General features: G+C 34.7%; 1 protein-coding gene across 1 annotated transcript; it reads left to right on the top strand.

Annotated features, from left to right (window-relative positions):
- Positions 1 to 293: 293 nt before the first annotated feature.
- Positions 294 to 3,158, top strand: LOC134717916 (zinc finger MYM-type protein 1-like). The gene is made up of 2 exons (XM_063580416.1): positions 294 to 565; positions 1,118 to 3,158. The coding sequence occupies exons 1-2, from the start codon at positions 294 to 296 to the stop codon at positions 3,156 to 3,158; spliced, it is 2,313 nt and encodes a 770-aa protein (XP_063436486.1).
- Positions 3,159 to 22,850: the final 19,692 nt, after the last annotated feature.

The following is a 22,850-nucleotide window of genomic DNA, read 5'->3' as shown; positions in this document are numbered from 1 at the left end:
ATACTCTGAAACGGAGTGCTACAGGTTCCTCTTTTTTCATAAGGTAGGTGTTTATTTTAAGCAACTCAGGAGTTGTTATTATAGGGCAGGGGCGTAGCTACCTAAGGCTCGACTAGGCACGTGCCTATACATAAATTTGCCGATTATACCCCCTCTGGAAAAAAAAATAAAAAAAATAAAACATTTTAATATTCTAATGCGTATTATTATACATGACCAACCCGTATCCGAATCCCGATACTAGTCTCCTGGTTAAGTACGATAACTCGTGTATAGGTAAACAAAATTTCAACATGGATAAATTTGTTGTTCGTTCGAAACGAAAGAAAGATGAAGAAGAGAGTCCAAATTGTCAGACTAGGACTGCAATTGACGATAGTGGAGAATCATCCAAGACTGAAGCTTCTACGACAACGTCAAGTAATGCATCGTTATGTACACAGCACCACCACCCTTACCCAGATATCGAGTCTTTTCAACACCAACAAATAATACCTGACAAGAAGAAGATTGCTATCTTAACACAAACATGGACGGAGAGTCACAGCATTAAATTTCCCGCACGGTAAGTACTGTATATTCACCAAATGGCAATATTGTTAGCAGAGTATGTTGAATGTCTGAATAAAGAAAAGATTTTGTTCGCAGAGTTTTGTATTTGATCAGAAAGCTATGAGCATTTAAGGTCCGTCCTGCGTCTGTGACAAGTCACATCGTAAACTTGTTGCGTAACTACTTGAGGATACCTGTATTATATAGGGAAGCAGTATAATATTATTGATTAAGACCTTACTTACATTCAGCGGATGCCATCAAGTAATCAATATGTCCGTCTCTCCGACCGGTAGATATCTGACTGTCCGTCAGTCCGTCCACACTTAATATCATAAGGTAGTTTGATTTGACCAATTAAATAGTTATCAAAATAAATCTTACACTTTCAAGCGCTCCCTTTCGATTTTCAACGGCAATTATTTGTTTTCTTTGGTATGGGGACTTCGGTAATGCATGACGCTGTGAGTTTTCTAATTATGTGATGTTTGCCAACAAAAATATATACTTCGCACTGTCTTTGGATGCAAACACATATGTTATTTTCGTTACTTGTACGTTTCAGTTTATTTGGAAAGAAGAACAGAAGATTCCAAGCAACTTGGCTCAAAGATTTCCACTGGATGCGGTACTCTACATCAACAGACTCCGTTTTCTGTGCATATTGTGTCCTTTTTACAAGTGTAGATGCTAAGGAGAAATCGTTCTCAGCTTCGGCGATAACAGATTGGAAAAATCTGCTATCCCTGGCTAGGTATCATGAAAATCTGTCCCAACACAGAGGTTCTTTAATAGCTGGAGAAGATTTCCTTCGCGTGAAGAAAGACAAGAGCGATTCCGTCGCGAGCATGATATCGTCAAGTCATAAGAAGGTCGCTGCCGATAACAGATATGGTTTAATGAAAATTTTCGAAGTCATACTGCTATGTGGACGACAAAACATACCAATAAGAGGTCATGTAGAGGAAAGAAGCAACTTTATTGCTATTCTACACGAAATAGCTAGAAATGATGACAAGCTCTCGGACTGGCTGGCGTTTCGCGCAGGAAGTCGGACGACATACTTGTCGCCTGAAATCCAGAATGAGATAATTAAAATTGTGGGGCAACAGGTGCAGGATAGCATTATCGACGCCTGTCGTGAGGCTAAATACTTCGCTATTATTGCTGACGAATGCACGGATGTTTCTACGAAAGAGCAATTGTCTTTGTGTGTTAGGATCTTAGATAAGAAAAACGATATCATCAGCATACGAGAAGAATTTATTGGTTTTAAACATGCCAAAAGTGTAAAAGGTGTTGCCATTTCTAATACGATCGTTGAGTTTCTTGAACATGTAAACCTTGATATAAGGAATCTCCGTGCCCAGTGTTATGACGGCGCCGCGAATATGTCCGGCAAGTATAATGGTGTGCAGGCAAAAATATTAGAGCAATCGTCAGAAGCTTCCTACATCCACTGCAAGGCACACCAACTAAATCTTGCACTCGTTCATAGTAGTAAGGAACTTTGTGTTAGAAACATGATGTCGACTGTACAAGAAATAGCATTCAAATTTGATTATTCGGCTAAAAGCTTGACTGCTTTCACTGAAGAACTGTCAGAAAATGAAAACGTTCAAGACCAACTAGAACGCCGAACAAAGTTGAGAACACTGTGTGAAACTCGTTGGTCAAGCCGGGCAGATTCGCTGTATACATTTCGAACAGCATTTGAAGTTGTTGTCTCTTCCCTGAATTCACTTAAAGACGACAACGATGACAAAGCAGCACAGAGTATGAATGCGATACTTCGATTTGAATTTATTATTAGTCTTGTTGTTGCTGAACACATATTGAGCGCAACAGTCGCCTTGACAAATTACTTACAGAAAACCGATATTGATTTGATTGAATCTTTGACAGAGGCTAAAATTGTAATTCAAAGGCTTTCCGATGAAAGAGGTGATGATACAGTTTGGGAGTCCTTGTTTGCAAGAGCAACAGATATTGCAGCAGAACACGACATCCAGCCATCAGTTCCGCGTGTGGCTAGACGTCAACGACACAGAGCTCACCATCCAATTCTTGAGCCGTCAGACTATTGGAGAGTTTCGTTATACTACGTGTTTCTCGACCACTTGGTTGCTGAGATTACAAAGCGGTTGATTAGCAACGAGGAACGCTTCCTTGCCTCTTATTTCATTCCGGCCAAATTAGGGAACTTGACTCCAGAAATAGCAGACAAAATTTACAACTCTTACCGTTCGGATTTAGGTGATAAAAAAAAAATTGATGATGAGATAACACGATGGAAAGCCCGTTGGCGTATTGAAGACAACAGACCAGATAGACTTCTTGGTGTCCTTAACGTAACAAACGCCGATCTGTACCCTTCAGTGTATAGGATTATTTGGATTTTATTGACAATGCCTGTTTCATCGGCAACTAGTGAAAGATCATTCAGCGCGATGAGACGCGTGAAATCCTACCTGAGATCGACAATGGGAGACGAACGACTTTCAAATTTATCTCTTCTTCATATTCACCGACACCTCAATGTTGAAATTGATGCGAGTATTACTGATTTTATCGGCAGGAAAAACCGTCGACTTGACTTTGAGTAAATGTATCATTGTATTTGAAATTGTGTGTAACTTGGATCTGAAAGTTATTTATAAAAGTTCAGAAATATAAGATTTGTTTAACAATTTTTTCCCCCAAAATTTAAGTTAAAAGATACATTTAAAAAAGTTAAAAATCTTTTCCTTTGACCCTCTCTAAAACTAGTCTGATCTACACTGGGCATATTGTAAATATCAATATTTTATTTATTTTTTTCAGATTACTGATTGTACTACGTTAATTCACTTGTTAATGTAAAATTACTCATAATTCTTCGAACTTTTCTTCATGGATATCATCATGATAAAAACCAGTAAACATGATATTTTTGTACACAAAATTATGCAACTAAAATGCTGAAAACCGTTTTCCGGCGGGGGGCTTCGCCACCCTGAACCCCCTACCAGGGCTCCGCCCTGGACCGGATGGGGGCCTTAGGCGGCCCCCAGACCCCCTGCCGATTTGTGCCTACAGTTGAATTGAATGCTAGCTACGCCCCTGCAGGGTGATGCTGTGTTGGTCTTGACAATCCATTGCGCAAGTTAAATTTCAGTTTAGCACTCAAAATGGAATTTGCTGCTTTAAATTCTGAATCACGGACAATGTCAATGCCACGGCCTATGTCTTTCAGATGTCTGTTCAAAGCAGCACGTACATTTTTTAAGGATTTTTTGTGGTATTCCTGTGCATGCTCTTCTGGCATTTTCAGAGCCCTTTTGGATATGTTTTGAGGTTGAGCCTCTGCATAAAACTGCCTCAAACTGCTATTAAGACAATCAACAGACACGGTTTGAAAGTCAAAAGTGCTTGCCAATCCTTCTGAACACCAAGCTGAAAAGTGATAATGTACAAATATAGTTTTATTTAAAAAAAAAAGTTGATTTTGCTTATGTTTATTTTTATTTACGATATACCATGTTTACACGAGAAGATATTTTTTTGGGGTTACTTATGTTGTTTGATTGCTGTCTAATAAACATATTTGTATAGAATACACGTTTACGCCCCATCTCCTTTCATTTCATATTTTCTAAAATTTATGTTTGTTTTGTTGTATTTTATTAATAAGGTCATATAAAACATTGTGTACAACTGGAATCTCAAGTTCTTTTTTTTTACCCATGGGCATTGGGTGTAAACCATGACATTGAAAAGAATCGGTTCTTACTGTACAAGGTTATAATATTAGTGTTGTGTGACTGTCCGTGATATAACTAAGAATTGATGGGGAAAGAACAGTGCACACATGAGAAAGTTGTCTTTTTAAAGTATTTTTGCTCTAGTCAGGTAATAAACATTGAAATGTATAAGGTTAATATTATATTATGTTGTGTTAATTCATGTTTACTTTAATGTTTATTTTTATCTTTCGGTATTTATATAATAAATGTATTTCAAGTGAAGTTTGAGATGAATCCACTCCCTTCTGGGAAATGGTCATGTTTTGATTTATATTATCTGTCAAAACGGATCATTGCCTGGGTAGGTTTGGTGGAAAAACAACAGACAATTCTACGACTGTGTTTCAAACAGATTTTGTTTTATCAAGTCTTACCATTAAAGACTCCAACTCCCCACTTTGTATTCTTTTTGGTAGAGGCACTGTATTGATTTTGCTCTATTTCAAGCAGGGTATCTTTGTCTAGATTTTTAAATCTTCTTAATGTATTTTCTGAGTCCTGTACTGGTGCAGGTTCTTGGTTATGTTGTTGTGCTTGGAAATTAACTGTTTCAGCAGAAGTTGTGCTGGGCACTGGTAGGGTTTGATCATTGTTGATGCGTGTCACAGCATGAAAAAGCATTTCATCAAAACCTTCAACTTCTTGGTGCATTATTTCAAATAGTTCCAACAACTTCGGCATTCATTTCTTCTGGCAGTTGCATTTCAAATAGTTCCAACAACTTCGGCATTCATTTCTTCTGGCAGTTGCATTTCGAAAGTTATTGGCAGATCTGGTAACGTAGATATGTCAAAATCCGCATCAAGCTCCATGTTTATTGTACAGATTTAGCAGACGATTATTTTTGAATGAATGGAAGGTCATGTGACTTCCGTATTTTTTAACAATTAGATGAATGGTTTACAACTGTAATTATGAATTCCGTTTTATTAAATTTTTACTACAACTATAAAATATAAATTATTTTAAGCCCGGTTATATTTACACGATTGCCGTTTCCGATTTAGAGCCGCCATATTGTTTTCAAAAGTTACAAAAGTAGTTCCGGCAACCCAGTCTATCGAAGTGTAAACCGAAAATAGAAAGTGGAATTGACCAATCACAGTTAACTATATAGAGATATGCAAATCGTATAAGAATTATTCATTGATAAGAGAATTCGGTCTGTCGAATAAAATATATATTTCATCTACTTAAAGTTTTACATGGGGTAAAATTCGTCTGCTTACCAGATATTCTTTAATGTCTTTGAATGTTTTGTGATAGGCTCTAATAGGTTTATTGTTGATCATAAACATTCCCTGAATTAAAACAAGGTTTTCATTTAATGAATGTGGTAACCTTTCTAATTGAACTGATTCGTATCTGCAACAAAGAGACCTAGCTGCATTTGACTTTGTGTCTTGGTGATGCATCGAGCCTTCTGTCTTATAAATAGCACACGAAAAGGAAGTATACTGATACAAACTACTTAAAGGATTCTCTGTCTTCACTAAGAATGCCATCTCACTTTTCAAAAACCTGTTGCATAGTGCCTTTTCTTTTTTATCAGTATTGTGCTTATCCGTCTTCTTTGATTTTGATGTATCAAAGGTACATAACGTTTTTGTTTCGTGTAGGCGCGGAAGGACTAGGGCAATTTAAAATTTTCGATCGCACGTTATTGTCCATGCATGTTTGACCAATATTGTAAAAATTCATGGTCATAATTAACGACCCCTTGAGTTTTCTTGACGGCAACAAACCAGCTCTCCTCTTGACTGTTACCAGCAAATGATGCTGTCAACCTGTCTCTACGGGATAAAAACTCTGGAGCCTTGTCATCACTTATATGGTCCTTATTTCATTGACTGACTTAAATTGCATTAAAGCGGCAGTTTTATTCCTGTCTAAGGCAACTTGTAGTGTGTTTTTCATGAAGTTACTTCTGAAAATATTGACAGTCCTTAACTCAGATATTTAATATATAACTTGCTAAACGCTTTTGTTGGCTACCTATTGCAGAGCCTGTTGGAAATTTACCAAATTTTGTGTCTGGTTTCTTGACTAGTACCGCTGCTAACAGAAACCATTAAAATACTGATGTGAACTTTAGCAACTGCTTCACATAATTCTGTGACAGGTGAAATATCTATTTTTGACGGATTGTAGAGTTGATCGTAGACCACAGGTTTCCTATATGAAGATTTAGAATTGTATCCACAAACAACCACATCATCAACTTGGCTGCCTACAAGCTGCTCACCTCTTATGTATATGCCAGGTCTGAGGCAAAGAAGTCTTCAAGATGTCAGATGGAATTGATTTTAGATTTGAAACTTTCATGTGTGCTTGTGTGTAAAAAAGACCAGAAACATTGTCACATGTATCTGATATCCGATAGCACAGGAACAATTGCTAGAATCTAAAACAGGTCCTCCCACTGAGAATATCTACAAAACGAGAATTAGACACAAATGACAAATGTTTCTTTTTTTCTAAACAGTTTTCGTAGTTTATCAATTATATGCATAACATACCCAAAATGAGTATGCGATATTACAGATATAACAGGTCTTCAATGCAGCGAGAAATTCACACACCCGGAGGTGTTCTTCGGCTGGTCCTCAACAAATATATATACTAAACTCAAAATTGTACACAAGAAACTAAAATAAAATGTATACATAAAGACTTTATCACCACTACTTTATTGATCATTTAAAATATTTGGTATAAGACAGGTAAAACTTAATGATATATCATGTGCGTATGTGCCTACTGTCGTTTATATTGAAAAAAAGAAGTATGAGGACTATAAAATACATGTACTCCTTTTATTTACAGATTCACCTTATTGCCCAGCGAGTTCATTTGAAAACCCAAGTTCCGAGATAGTAACGTTTCTGTGATGAAGACGCAAAAAGTCGCGTTACTTACCGGGAACATCGGACACGTATTCACAACAAACAATGTTTACAATGGCGGCGGAATTGAATATAATGCTAAAACCAGTTTACGAGAATTTTTAAAGGAAAGAGGATTGACAGTTGAGATAATTTGCTTTTAAAGCTGTTGAATTGTATTTACCGGTAATTACAACACCAGATGACACTGACTCGTTTTTATTTCAATTTATAAGTACAGTTGTAGTTAATGGATGAAACGTTACTTTTAAATTAAAACCTGTCGGGGAAAAATCTGGATTCTGAATATTTTTTTGTCATTGCTTGAACAGAATATTTTTTTAGCAATACGCATCATGTACATCGGAATAACTTTTATATGGAAAAAAACTCACATACAAGTGTAATTTGCAAATATTTAATATTATCTTTGACACATAACCATATCCCTCATTCTTTTGTAATACTGCAGCACTGACACGGAAATTTAAACTAGAGGAGCCAAAATAATGTTTATTTTTTTGCTGCCTTGGTTGAGACCGTATGGTCAAAGCTCTCATTTGCATGGGAACTGGCAAGTTTTGATAGTTTCTTTGATTAGCTCTCTATTTTTTCCAGAGACAATTTCTCCAGATCAGCTCTGTGACTTTCAGATTTCAAGTCCTTTTCGAATGGTAAATTTGTGCCTGTATGACGCTCTGTCTAAAAAAAAACACACCATTCTATATCACAGTTTTCATGTTTCCCATACATACGATCGATCATCTCTCTGACTTCTTTTTCTTTTTTTCCGGAAAACCTTGATTTTGTGCCATCATTTAGGAATAGTTCTTGGTAATTCCATTTTAAAATTACCATTTGTGTCAACTCTTTTTGCCTTGGTTTAAGACTGCCCTGTCAAACCAAACTGAATCATCATAACCTTCTAGTTCATTTATATCGATATTCTGTTCATGTACATCCTTCACCAACTGAACTAACATGTCTGGTTCCATGCCCTTTGCTGTACCCGACCAGTTTTTCTTACAGTTGTCGGGTAAAGGTGGTTCTCCATTTTTTTGATGAACAATTATCCCTGTATTTTCCTCTCGCAGTGAGGCCACACCTGAAAAGTGAAATGCATATAATAATGCAAATAAGTGTAAATATTGAGTTATCATGTTGCTATAATTCTCATTTAAAATGATTTTTTAATAATTCTTATGTGGTTTGCATATCAATAAATACTTGACTTGGATAAGTCAATTTAAATTTTTCTCTTGGTTTACAATTAGATAAACCTTGTTTCCGAAACTAATTTCACAATCTGTTCATGCATGATACACATGCTTGCAGGAATCCTATGCTTTGCAGCAAATTGAGATTGAATAAAAAATAAAAATTACCAGCTACGCAGGTCACAGCTTGATACTTAAGTTAATGTCCGGAAATTAAAATTTGAACTTGACCTTTGATTTGTCCAGGTTCGATTCCCGTTCGGGATGAAAATTTCAGGAACTCGATTTTCGGCTCTCCCTTGACACCATTGGCGAGTATGGTCTTGAGGAAACGATGATAGTCCGTCGGAAGGGGACGATAAATGGCTGACCCGTGTTAAGAGAGAGCCATATCTCTTGCACGTTAAAGACACCCTTGTAGATCTCGAAAAAGAGTAGGCTAATGCCGCTACAAGGCAGCACTCGCACCCGCAAAGTGGAAAGGGATTAATATAAGTTGCAAAACTTGTTTCCCAATCCACTATAAATAAATATGTTTAAACTAAACTATCATGATAGGTGCCATATGTAGTAGGTTCTACTTACCCTTCCTATGCATATGCAATCGCCCCAAATATGTTTACTTTATCTTTTGTATTCTATTTAGTGTTTTGTCTGATTGTCTTTTTCTTTTTTAGCCATGCTGTTGTCAGTTTATTCAATACTTTTAAGATTAGATTGCATGATCCTTTTGTATCTTTAACCTCTCTCTGTTTTAGTTGATTTTTCATATAAAGCTTTATGAAAAAGTAAATAATATTGTAAAATTTTTATTGTGGTCAGTTCCAACAAATGTAACTGCAAGTCCGTCAACTTATTGGGATGAGTAGCAATTATTATCCTTTTAAAACAGATTTTTCTTCTCTTGTGAAGCCTTTAACAGAGCTCACAAAGAAGTCAAATGAATTTATTTGGTCGAATGACTGCCAAAAATCTTTTGAACAACTAAAAGAAATGTTATGAGTCCATGTGTTTGGTGTTACATTCTCCACAAATATCTTTAGAATATGGTCGATTTAAGGCAACATATGAATGAATTATCCACAAAGTGGTAAATTTTAATAAAAAAGTTGCAATTTTAAGATAAAGGTGTACTAGCTCAAAGTATATTTGTATAACAATTGTCAATAGATATTAGAAAATTTCTTTGATCAAATGAAAGATTTAAGGTAACATTAAATACAATTATCAAAATTATGGTCAAATTTACAGTGAAGTGCAGAAAAATATCAAAATATCGATGGCAGGTTTGGTGTCACATTCCATACATTTATCTTAAGAATATGGTCGATTTAAGGTACCATCTGAATGAATTATCAATTGATTGATTGTTGGTTGCTTACCGTCCAGTGGCAAATATTTCATGCATATTCAGGCCGAGAACAAGTTCACAATAAATACAATAGGTAGGTTGATACAATAGAGGCCACCTGGGATGATGGTCGGAGAAATTTGGACTGCCACCGGAAAAAAGGGTATATTGGATAGGGACAGAAATTTTGCCTTGCAACAGGCCCCCTACGGACCCCTCAGAGAGTTGTTGCAAGGGTTCTTAACGTGCAAAGAGCTTGGCACTCTCTTTACACGAGGCATCGGATTTAACGTCCCCCTTCTGACCGGACGTGACTGCGAACTTGATACATCCTGCACAGCTAAACGGACGTCCCACTTCGGCAAGCGTTTTACTGCCGGTCGGGAGAAGACCAAGTGACCATATTTCTATACCCCAGGCACCCTTGGGGATGAATGAATTATCAAATATGTGGTACAATTTACTGAAAATGTTGCAATTTCATATTATGGTGTCGTTGGTTCAAGGTTTACTTCTAATATAATTGTCAATACATATGATACCATTTTTTTTATCAAATGACAAATTTAACATTTGGGTTAAGCGTACCCCAAATTTCAGAGTAATATAAAGAAATAGGTTTGATTATGTGATCAAATAGATGTAGACTGGTAATAATTTTTGGATGTGAACGAGTAACATCTTTGCATAGTTTATAATAGCATTTTAGACTATTTTTGTTCCATCCTGTCTCGCATGAGAGAAGACCCCTGCAGCAGAAAATTTAAGGCCTAAATACTTGTAGTCTGTACACATTCCAGTTCAACTTTATATTTTACAAATTAAAAATCTTTGTATAACAATTGTCAATACATTACTATTAGAAAAATTTCTTAATCAAATGACCGATTTAAGGTTACATCAAATATAATTATCAAAAATGTGGTCAAATTTATCCTGGTACCTTTGATAAATATTTACAGTGAAATGCAGAAATATAGTAAAATACCGATGGCAGTTTGGCGATACATTCCATATAATTATCTTAAGAATATGATCGATTTAAGGTACCATCTAAATGAATAATCAAATATGTGGTAAAATTTACAAAAAATGTTGCAATTTCATGTAATGGTGTCTTTGGTTCTAAGTTTACTTCTAATACAATTATAAATACATATAACAAATTTCTTTTTATATTTTACAAATTAAAAATCAATATTTTGATTTTTTTCAACAACAATTATATTATGCTATTTAGCTAACGTCAACAACCATTTTGTCGACGAGGCAAAAATATTTGCTGGTGCCACACAATATATACTACTTATATATGTATCTGTTTGATTTGTTTTAAACTAGAAATTATAATGCCATTTTTAGTTTGTTGTTCAGTGATTCAAGTGCACTTTTTAAAACTTATTGTTTTCAGCTTATGGCAGTATGAATACAAGTTTTACATTTTATCCTTATTAGTTTTGTTTTACTAAAACAAAGTTACATATTTAAACCTAACATAATTTAATTGATAATATTTATCCCCAAGGGTGACTGGGGTATAGAAATATGGTCACTTGGTCTTCTCCCGACCGGCAGTAAAACGCTTGCCGAAGTGGGGCGTCCGTTTGGCTGTGCGGGATGTATCAAGTTCGCAGTCACGTCCGGTCAGATGGGGACGTTAAATCCGATGCCTCGTGTAAAGAGAGTGCCACGCTCTTTGCACGTTAAGAACCCTTGCAACAACTCTTTGAGGGGTCCGTAGGTGGCCTGTTGCAAGGCAAAATTTCTGTCTCTATCCAATATACCCTCCTTTTCCAGTGGCAGTCCAAATTTCCCCGACCATCATCCTCTATTATAACAACCTACTTATAGTATTTATTGTTAACTTGTTCTCGGGCTGAATATGCATGCAATATTTGCCACTGGACGTTAAGCAACCAACAATCAATCAATCAATCAATTGATAATATTTTATACAAATACGCATTTTTTAAAATTATCTCAAACTAATATTTGTTTTGCAGAGACCCTGCAAATAGGGTGGAATTCCGAAAAAGTTTCAATATTTCGTGTTCAAGGACTTGCTTTTACCTGTAGTTGTCTACTTTTACTATACAAATTCTGAATTGAATGGAGAGTTGTCCAATTGGCACTCATACCACATCTTCTTTTTCGAAAATATATATACAGAGAGAGACATTTGAAATGGATCAATGAAAATTATATGATATTCAGGAGTAAGCCAATTTGACAAGTAAATTGCTTCAGGGAATTATACAACGTATTATTTACCTGTTGAACATAAATAGTTGTGGGTTTACAGAATCAATTGACATTTTGAAGCTACTAATTTATTATATTAGTAGGATTTTTAATGTGTCTACTATCGATAATTTTCAGCATGAGCAAATGACTTTTTGAAATTAACTCAATGTATTTTTTGTGCAATTCATTTCTAGTACAGAAAATATTATCATGTAGTGAAAAGACTCTCACTAAAATAGAGGATTGCTCAAAAATGGGCTTCTCCCTCCATTGTGGAAGATCATTGATCATAAACTCTGAACATTGATTGTTAAACTTAGAACTGTGATAATATACTCAGAATAGTGATTATTAACTCAGAACATTGACTTTAAACTCAGAGACATCAAGGTTTATATTGAATTTTCTATGTAAATAGTATTGATAAGATAATCCCTTTAATGTGACTATACATATCATTAATGAACATTTACCCATTTATGGGGTGCACCAATATAGTGGTGGATAATACATACCAAAGAAGAAGAAGTACTGAAAGTGTTATTAAAAAAACAATACAAGTACAAGTACAAATACTTAATTGGCACAATGACAATGTTGTTTATAGTGTCTGTCTTCTTGGGATTTATGTGTCTAGTTGTGTTGCCATCCCCTGCAACATCTCAACTATTTTTAAATGCTTTTTCTCCAGTTACATTTTTATATATATGTCTAAACTGTTTTACCTGGGAGAATCTCCCCTCAGCAAATTGGTTGAATCTTGTCCACGTGCCTATCTAGTTGTTCTCTGAAAAGCAAATAATATAAAAATATGTATATCTAAACAGACATATGCAAAGTAACACTTATCCAAGAAAACAGTTATATCGGTGTGTATTTATTTATGAAAGAAAACGCATATAAAATAACAAATAAAAAATAATAGATAAATGAAAATTATATGATGTTCAGAAGTAAGCTAAATTGACAGGTGAAGTGACTCAGGGAATAATAAATGAATATTGTTTACAAATATTCATCCAGGTTTCGGGATTTTGCGGATAGTCAATTTTAAAATTTTCAATCTGTAATATGGAAGACATATAAGTTATGTTCATACAAGGTATGTATGTCCTTGCTGAGATTTCTAATGCTGCTGTTGTTGCATATGTCATTGAAATTGGTGTAGTAGATGTGGGTATGGAACCGTTGTTGCTGATGGCAAAATTTAAATTGCCGTTGCAGTTTTGGCCGAAACGTAAGAGTGTCTGAAAAACAGGTATTGGGGGAGTTATTTATGTAAGCCTACAGTAGCAAAGAATTCGGGAGCGGTATCAAACAAACGTCGACTGAGCATCAAGGTAAAACGACTAGGTCCGATGGAAAGTATTTAATCGGTCGAAACTACAAAGATGTTCATATGTATATCATTCTATAACAATGTGAATTAAAGTTATTATATGAATTGTAATGATCCCATTTACAATTCAAACTCGCCTTTACTACCGTCATCAGAATTAAATCAATAACTGGACATAATTTATATAATCACATATAGATTAAAATAAATGTGGTCATCCGTATTTAACTGGGCATAATTTTGAATAAGTAGTTAATTGCAACATAAAGTTTACATAGTCATTAAATCTCTCGCTGTAGTGTACTAGTCTATAATTGTCTATATTTTATTTATATTTAAAATGATTATAATATGTATCATCCTTCTGGAACACGATAGTGTTACACTTACCGTCAACGGAGTATCAGAAATAGAAAGAGATTAAGTCAAAACGTTCAATTTATAAAAGGCAGTATTTAAATTGTAAAGTAGTGCCTTTTTGCTGTAATTCAGGGGTGGTTTATCAGAACTTGTTGATTTCCATGTTGGTTGAAACATCCTCACACCATTCAATAGTTTCCAGACTTTGGCCCCCCAAGGGTGACTGGGGTATAGAAATATGGTCACTTGGTCTTCTCCCGACCGGCAGTAAAACGCTTGCCGAAGTGGGGCGTCCGTTTGGCTGTGCGGGATGTATCAAGTTCGCAGTCACGTCCGGTCAGAAGGGGGACGTTAAATCCGATGTCTCGTGTAAGGAGAGTGCCACGCTCTTTGCACGTTAAGAACTCTTGCAACAACTCTTTGAGGGGTCCGTAGGTGGCCTGTTGCAAGGCAAAATTTCTGTCCCTATCCAATATACCCTCCTTTTCCAGTGGCAGTCTAAATTTCCCCGACCATCGTCCCAGATGGCCTCTATTGTACAACCTACCTATTGTATTTATTGTGAACTTGTTCTCGTCCTGAATATGCATGAAATATTTGCCACTGGACGTTAAGCAACCAACAATCAATCAATCAATCCAGACTTTGGATAATGAAATAGATGGATAGATGATGAGATGGATACATGAACATTATAAGAATAAGAATAGTTTATTAATCCAATTAAGGACCCTTGCGGGTTTTAAATTTCATGCAATGATTACAATGATTTGTTATAACAATGGAATAATTATATGATATTCAGGAGTAGGCCTGTTTGACAAGTTAAATGCCTTGGGGAACAATACAATTATAGCTTACCTGTACGAAGTCAAGAATGTCACTGGGTTGCCGGAACGTTTGAAGACCTACTTGATTGCATAGTACGGTCTGTTTCTTTTCCTATATCCTCTATACTCCGACATTCATAGTTCGTGATAATAAATACACTACGATATTGTACAGTGTATTTATTTGTGAATATTTGTGAAATAAATTAGGTATGCATATATTTTTTTGTTTTGGTGGTTTTTTTTTAAAACTATATCTAGTTTTTTACTAATAATCCCCTTTACATGTTATAAAGTTAAATGAATTTAGATATTATTTACAGGTATAACATTTAATAAAAACTCTTTATATAGCATGTCAAGATATCTTTATTTATATAAAGACATCAAATAATGGAATATACACATTTTATTACACAAATGTATTATACAAAATGAATACAACAAATGTCTTTAGATATTTAAAAAAACATCCAACATAGACAATTCATTGTTTAAATCCCATATATATGGTTTCTTTATTTTTAGCTTACCTGGGCCAAGTGAGCTTTTCCCATCACTTTGCGTCCGTCGTAATCCGGCGTCGTTAACTTTTACAAAATTCTTCTCCTCTGAAACTACTGGACCAAATTAAACCAAACTTGGCCACAATCATCATTAGGGTATTTTGTTTAAAAAAATGTGTCTGGTGACCCGGCCAACTAAACAAGATGGCCGCCATAGCTAAAAATAGATCATAGGGGTAAAATGCAGTTTTTGGCTTATAACTAAAAAAACAAAGCATTTAGAGCAAATCTGACATGGGGTATATTGTTAATTAGGTCAAGATCTACCCGTCAGATGAATCGGACAACCCGTTGTTGGGTTGCTGCCCCTGATTTGGTAATTTTAAGGAAATTTTGCTCTTTTTGGTTATTTACGGAAGCTTCATTTTGTTCTAATGGTATAATGCAAGATGTATCTATATCGGAAATGGTTGCTAAAATAGTATTATATCTGATAAAAATTGCACTGTCAGTAGGATTACATAGTTTGAACATAGCTCTTCCTCGTTTAACTTTTACTAAACATTTTTCTGCCATTAAATTCGCATTTTCTAATTGTTTTACTGGTTCCAATAATATAACTTGATTTTCAACACATTTTGAAATTTTTACTGGAACATCAATTTGATGTAGAGGCTTTATCTTTAGGTTCTTTTGTGATCTTGCAAAACCTTTGTTTTCATTTATGGTACATACTGTAGCTGTTTCCGAAATATACAAATTTCTTTTTGAAAAATTCAATGAAACATCATATTTTTCCATAAAATCAATTCCTATTATGAATGAATGGTTCAAGTCTTGTACAATGTGAACAGGAAATGTAAACTTTTTATCAGCAATAGCAATTAGAGAACTATTTTTCCCAACAAAACCAATTGACAACCTTCTACTCCTCTTATAAAATTATAGTTTTATAAAAGAAATCTGAATGTGCTAATGTTAATTCTGACCCAGTGTCTATCAAAGCTGAGGGTTTTGAATTGCCTATTTTAATGTTTATCTTATTCTTTGCCTCAATTGATGATGTTAGATTTACATCCGCGACTCTGCCTTTGTGCCTACCCCGAAAACTATTATCTAGGATAGGTGCGTACCCCTAGCGTGAATTATGCTGATTTTGATAATTCGGGTCATATGAAATAGCTGGGTATGATTGTTGTTGAATAGGATAAGTATGTGGATAATGATATTGATTTCTTTGAAACGCATTATTTGTATTTCTTGAACTCATGTTTTGTTGACCACTGTTTGATCGTTGCCCTAATCTACATGCCGAATCAAAATGAACTATCTTATTACAATTATAACAAATCTTATTTTAAGCTGGTCACCTGCCGAGATCGCAATTTATTCTTTTACATCTAAAGCAAATAAAACTTGAATTGGTATTTCTTGGCTGACTGAAAATTATTTTCTCTGTGTGAAGTGCCATAATCTCCTCTATTAATTGTTGAAATGGCTGCCAAAGATGCCACGCTTAATTTTTCAGATAAATTTGCGATTTCACCTTGCATCCCTACAATAGTTGCTGTTAGTGATTCATCTGGTGATTTAGTACATTTTATAGTTTTTTTTCAGCCAACAAAGTCATTTCTCGCAACCCTTCCATTGATTTGGGTTTCTGTAGCATTACTATTTTTGCAAGGTCCTCGTAAACCTTGAATAGCAATACCAACAATCATTTTTGCCGGTATGTCACATTCAGCAGTTTGTTTGATTACCCTTGGAACATAGTCATCCACATTTTCACCCGGTATCTGCTTAATACATAAAACATTTGTATGAAATAACGTTTTGTCAGGAGAAAATCTATTTAAGAAAGCTTGTTTTAAACCCATTGCTTGGCTGATTCTTTTTCTGTAAATTTTGTGAATGAAATCACATAAGGCATTCTTGCAGCCTGAACTAATGGTTGATGGTTAACAACTGGATTTGAATTTATCAATGGTATGAAATTTGAATTATTAGCAGTAGACGTTGTTGGCTGACTTTTAACAAAATTATAATTCACTTTTGGTGGTACATTGGTAACATTAGGTATAAAATTAAATTTATATTTACTTTGAGTCTTTCTTCCAAACTCTACTCTTGCACCTCCTGTTACTGTTTCTGTTGTTTTCGGCACTGGCGCTGCAGATCCCTGTTCTTCTGGTTGATCCAAGTTTTCACTAGTATCTGGATGTGCTTCCTCCGTTTCTATTTCTGTTATACTTTTGAATTCCTATGCTATCGTCCCTTCTTCAACTTTGGTTCCGGGTGCTGGTGATAGTGGGTGGAATCCTTGGAGGTTATTCATCTTGTTTTTCCGTGATCGTCTGGGTGTCTTGCCACTTCTAAGCTTCATCGACCGGAAATGTTTCTTGTCCTGCACTACTTTTTATAGTTGGTTTTGGGGTTTGACTAACTCTACTTGGTTTAGCGAGAGGTTGGATGAAACTTTATATGATAGGCAGATAACCAGTACTTTTTATGCTGTTCGTGTTTATGACTTTATCATACCACAAGGGTTTCAAAAATAGTACCTTTAAATAAAAACACTAAGTTCTGTTCAGCTGGAATTTACAGATCTTGTTTAATTATTATAATACAATAAAAAATATCAAAATAAAATACAAATTAAAATGGTTATAATTAACAAATACAATAAAGATGTAAATAAATCAAATGACATTGAATAATTTAAGTTTTCCGTTAAATTGATAAAATTAAACGAGTACATTGTTTCTATTTTCAGATTACAGTTTTCACGTATCAACATATTGTGCGATTCTATTCAGTGACAAAATCAATGCGGGACCACTTTTAGAAACTAAAAGGATGGTTTTTGAAATAACAATTGCCAAATCGAAAAAAGTGCTTGGTATCCTAGTAATTGTTTGAAAAACTGCCATATCATCAAATATCCACATGCTTTCCTAAGGAATGAGCCTGTTCTTAAAGACCACTCAGGACAGGTTTAAATTTTTCATTACATGTGTACAATCAAAGTTTGCAAGAGACATTGGAAGAGGACCTAAATCAAACTGGAGAACCTATCGCATAACCAACTATCATGTCTGGGCTATGACAGGCAGGCACATTTTTTTCATCTGCTCTCAATGTTTTGTTGTTCTTATCAGCCATTAACTGCATGCCTTTTATTTCCTTTTTTAAAAATGTAAGCAATGATTTTCTTGAAGATATCGGTTGACTTTTGAATAAGCCGTTCCGTAATGAAAATTTCTGAAGCAAATTTTCCCTTTTCATACGCGTTAAGAAGGTCGCACATTAATTCCGAAGAAGCAACAGAACCCGAGAACAAGCCATTTTACTGCTCAGATGTTATACTGGAATTGGCCAGCTCTGCAGTGTCTGAAACAATTTCAAAACATCAGATTCGTCTCGCTTCATTCGAGTTTTTCTGAGTTCTTTTTGGGCGGATATTCCAGGGTTAACCATTCCTACCACGTCTCGCCATTTCAATGAAATGAAGCTCTTTCATGTGCATTTAACAACCAACGTTTATCAGAATCTTTATTTTAACTGAAACCAACAAAGCCATTTTTTTTTTGCATCTCTAAGAAACCTTAGAGAGTAAAAAAGTATTGCCAAACCCCACAACTGACTATTTGACGTTAGTTCAAAGCGTTGTTTGACGATTGAAAGACTTAACAATCTTAAGTCAATCACTTCATAGCTACAACACAAAATGTTATCAAGCACACCTTTATCGAGTTCGATAGAGTGCACCTTTTCTGAACGCAGAAGAAATTCACCTTAATTTGTATTTTTTTCATAAATATTTCGTTCCACATTCACTCTATAAAATAATTTGTCTCACAAAAACATCATAAATCGACAATTAAATGTTTGTTTTCAGTTGCAAATTGATAATGCATATGTGTGAATACATTGTACATGTTGTATACTGAATCAAAGACGGTAATTTGATGAATTCCGGTATTTCACGAGTATTTGCACATACAAACATATATTTTATTAAATAATTAATATTTTAGACGATATATAAATACTGCAAATGATTTAAACATTGCATAATGATTAATTCTCAAGTTTAATTAGCTAAAACGGGTAATTGTATAACGAATTTCTTTATGAAAGGTGAAAATATGCCTTAATTTGAACCAAAAAAATCGGATTGTTTGCAATGTAAAAAATATTTCATTTTAAACAAAAAATCTTCCGAGTTACATTTAATATGATGAGTTTTGTATCTCTTTTAGTTGTTTAAACCTATACTTTATTTTTTTTTAATCGCTTTCTATTAAAAAAATTAATTACAAATTTCTTAGTCGTGATTGCTAAATGAGGGGACCATTGGAAGGGACGTTTTTAATTCTCTTTTGGACACTTTTTTTTTAGTCTAACACCTTGTATTTTATCAATAAGATAATGAAGTTGAATTCTATCCAAAAAAATCGCGGTACCCTGGGGTGTAACACAAACTCCTTAACTAGCGCGCTTTTGAGAACTAGCTGCTGGACTAACCTGTTAATTCCAAAACACCTCGTGCTGAGTCACTAAAGTCGAGCGGTTTTTGCACCCTAAAAGGTGTACTTGATTTTGGCCATATTTATATTTGGAAAAAACTACATTTCTAAACTTGTTTTAAGGAAAACAATACTAGCACTGCATGCAATAATCATATATTAATCAGTCCTCAAACTGCCAAATATGAGAGAACAAGGATGTAGGCTGTGGATTTTCTATAAAAATCTTGATGTATTTGCCACAAACTCCTTTTTCTCTATTAAATGCAATGGAACAGTAAAAAAATATGCTTTGAATCAAGTTTCCCCTTGGAATATGTACAAAATGGCCGATTTCTATTTTTCATATATATCTTTCGTTTTGATACAATTGAAGTTTAAAAAATTCGTACTAAAATGGCTACAGAAGGGTACATAAACCTTAAGTCTGCCAATTGATATTTTATCGTATTAGTGAAATCTGTTGGTACAAGTTCTTCAACCGTCAATATGGGATTACATGTGGGCCTTCATCAAACTGTAATTGCAACTTCAGCATGTTATTATTAAGTCTAGATCTGTCTGCAAGGTCTTAATGCCACTTTATATAACATACCCCTTCTGTCACCAGTCAATCAAAATCGGAATAAAAGTTTTAAAATTTAAAACATGTAAACAGATTAAACAGAATAGAGAATGGAAACAAGGAATGTGTCAAAGAGACAACAATTAACAGGTTGCTTAGAACTTTTTATAAAAAATGAACACTAGCACATCATAGAAAATCAAGTGAATAATTTATGTTTCAGATTTTATAACAAAACACTCTGTATTAAAGGCTGTGGATTTTCTATAAAAATCTTGATTTATTTGCCACAAAGTCCTCATTTTCTATCAAATGCAATGAAACAGTAAAAAAATAATGCTTTGCATCAAGTTTCCCCTTGGAATATGTACTATTGATTGATTGTTGGTTGCTTAACGTCCAGTGGCAAATATTTCATGCATATTCAGGACGAGAACAAGTTCACAATAGGTAGGTATTTACAATAGAGGCCATCTGGGATGATGGTCGGGGAAATTTGGAATGCCACCGGAAAAGGAGGGTATATTGGATATGGACAGAAATTTAGCCTTGCAACAGGCCACCTACGGACCCCTCAAAGAGTTGTTGCAAGGGTTCTTTACGTGCAAAGAGCGTGGCACTCTCTTTACACGAGACATCGGATTTAACGTCCCCTTTCTGACCGGACGTGACTGCGAACTTGATACATCCCGCACAGCCAAACGGACGCCCCACTTCGGCAAGCGTTTTACTGCCGGTCGGGAGAAGACCAAGTGACCATACTTCTATACCCCAGTCACCCTTGGGGATAGGAATATGTACTAAATGGCCTATCTATATATTTATTCATTATATCTGTAGTTTTGATACAATTGCGGTTTGAAAAAATCGTACAAAAATGACTACAGAAGGGTACACAAACCTTAACTCAATCAAATCAAAGAGCTGAAAGCTCTGAAGAAAAATGACGCCACTGTCTCTAATATTGGGATAGTTTTTATGCAAGTCTTGATTTTCACATACCGTAATTAGTTTAACAATGCAACATGTCTCGTAAGCATATAATTGATATTCGTATATGTGTGTGTGAAGTGAAGGTGCCAACTGGCTGGTGTTTTTTTTTTAAGACAAATGAATAGGTCAAGACTACCTGAATTGTAAAAATAAATACCGTAGAAAGGCTTCTATATTTCTCACTGGTACATAGGCTGAATCCGGGTCCGTTCGCGCCCATTCACGTTTGCGCCAACTCATGTTCGCCCCCTTTCACTTTCACACCCTACATGTTCGCAACTAATCTTAATTGGTTTTGTGTTTAATAACTCTGTAAGCAAGTGTTTTCTTATAAGTATAATTGTTGTCATTGTCTCAAAATAAAGTGAGACAGCATTTTTTTTTGTGTTGAATAAATCTTAATCATGTTTTGGATAGCGTATTGTTAAAGATAATAATAATCCTTTCTAAATAAAGTGGTATTTTGTCAACGTTTTATTTAGCGTTGAATAACTCTTAATCATGTTTTGGTTAGTGTATTGCTATACTTTGTTTCATTGACCTCTTTCATAATGAAGTGAGATTCTGACTATTTATTTTTCTGTGTGTTGAATAAATTTTATCATGTTTTGGTTATAATAGTGGATTGCTATATTTTGGTTCCTATATTTTATTGTTTCGTTGTTTCAGATCAAAGGGCTTAAAAACAATTATCTTTTGTGTTTTTCCTTTAAAATCTTCAATGTTTTACTCATACCAAGCTATAAATACATTCAGAATTTACACCAAAGCAATTTAAAACAACAATCATAATTTTCCAATTATTCAACTTGAATTTGAATTAAAATTGGGCGCGAATGAGTAGAGTGCGAACGGACCTTGGGTGTGAACGTGCGAGGTGCGAAAGTGTATTGGGCAAAAACAGACCTGATACCCCCTTCTCCAACAAAATATGAAGTAAATTAAAAACAAATTATTCAGAGAACAATTGAAGTCTTTCCACTAGAAAAGATCTATTTTTATATTGAAATATGAAAAATCAGTTTAAAATGTTAGTTCCTATGGCTTTATGACGTCCTATTAACCTCTGACCTTGACCTCAATTTCAAGGTCACAAACCATGGACCTTGAATCAAAATATCCTAGGTCTTTAATATGTTTGGTTAATGAGTACTACCACTTGATGCGTAATTTTAAATGTAAGATGGACAAAAACTCCCTTTTATTGTATGCGCAGCCTTTCAACCAAAATATACAAGTAAGGACATGTCGCAACTAATAATTTAGGAAAAATTATTTGTCAAAATGTCATACAGTATTTGAAAAGAAGTGAAAATAAGCCAAAATCAAAATTTATAATATGACCTTGACCTTTGACATTGACCTCATGAAGACCCTAGGTCTCTATCAGTTATGGTTTACCAGTTGAAAATGCATATCCCTTGAATCAAATGAACTAGAGGCTCTAAAGAGCCTGTGTCGCTCACCCTGGTCTATGTGCATATTAAACAAAGGACACAAATGGATTCATGACAAAATTGTATTTTGGTGATGGTGATGTGTTTGAAGTTTCTACTTTACTGACCGATTTTGCTTCTTACAATTATATCTATCATGAACTTTGCCCATTAGTAACAGAGAACTATATTTGGTAAAAATTTACATAAATTTACCAAATTAATGAAAATTGTTAAAAATTGACTATAAAGGGCAAT

The sequence above is a fragment of the Mytilus trossulus genome, chromosome 5, assembly GCF_036588685.1.
Source record: "Mytilus trossulus isolate FHL-02 chromosome 5, PNRI_Mtr1.1.1.hap1, whole genome shotgun sequence".
Lineage (NCBI taxonomy): Eukaryota > Metazoa > Mollusca > Bivalvia > Mytilida > Mytilidae > Mytilus > Mytilus trossulus.
This window is presented reverse-complemented; position numbering and strand designations above follow the sequence as displayed.

Excerpts from the sequence above, each read along its gene's own strand:
- LOC134717916 (XM_063580416.1), top strand. The coding sequence starts at position 294 with ATGGATAAATTTGTTGTTCGTTCGAAACGAAAGAAAGATGAAGAAGAG. Across the intron at positions 566-1,117 it reads AGCATTAAATTTCCCGCACG|TTTATTTGGAAAGAAGAACA; the intron begins GTAAGTACTGTA and ends TGTACGTTTCAG.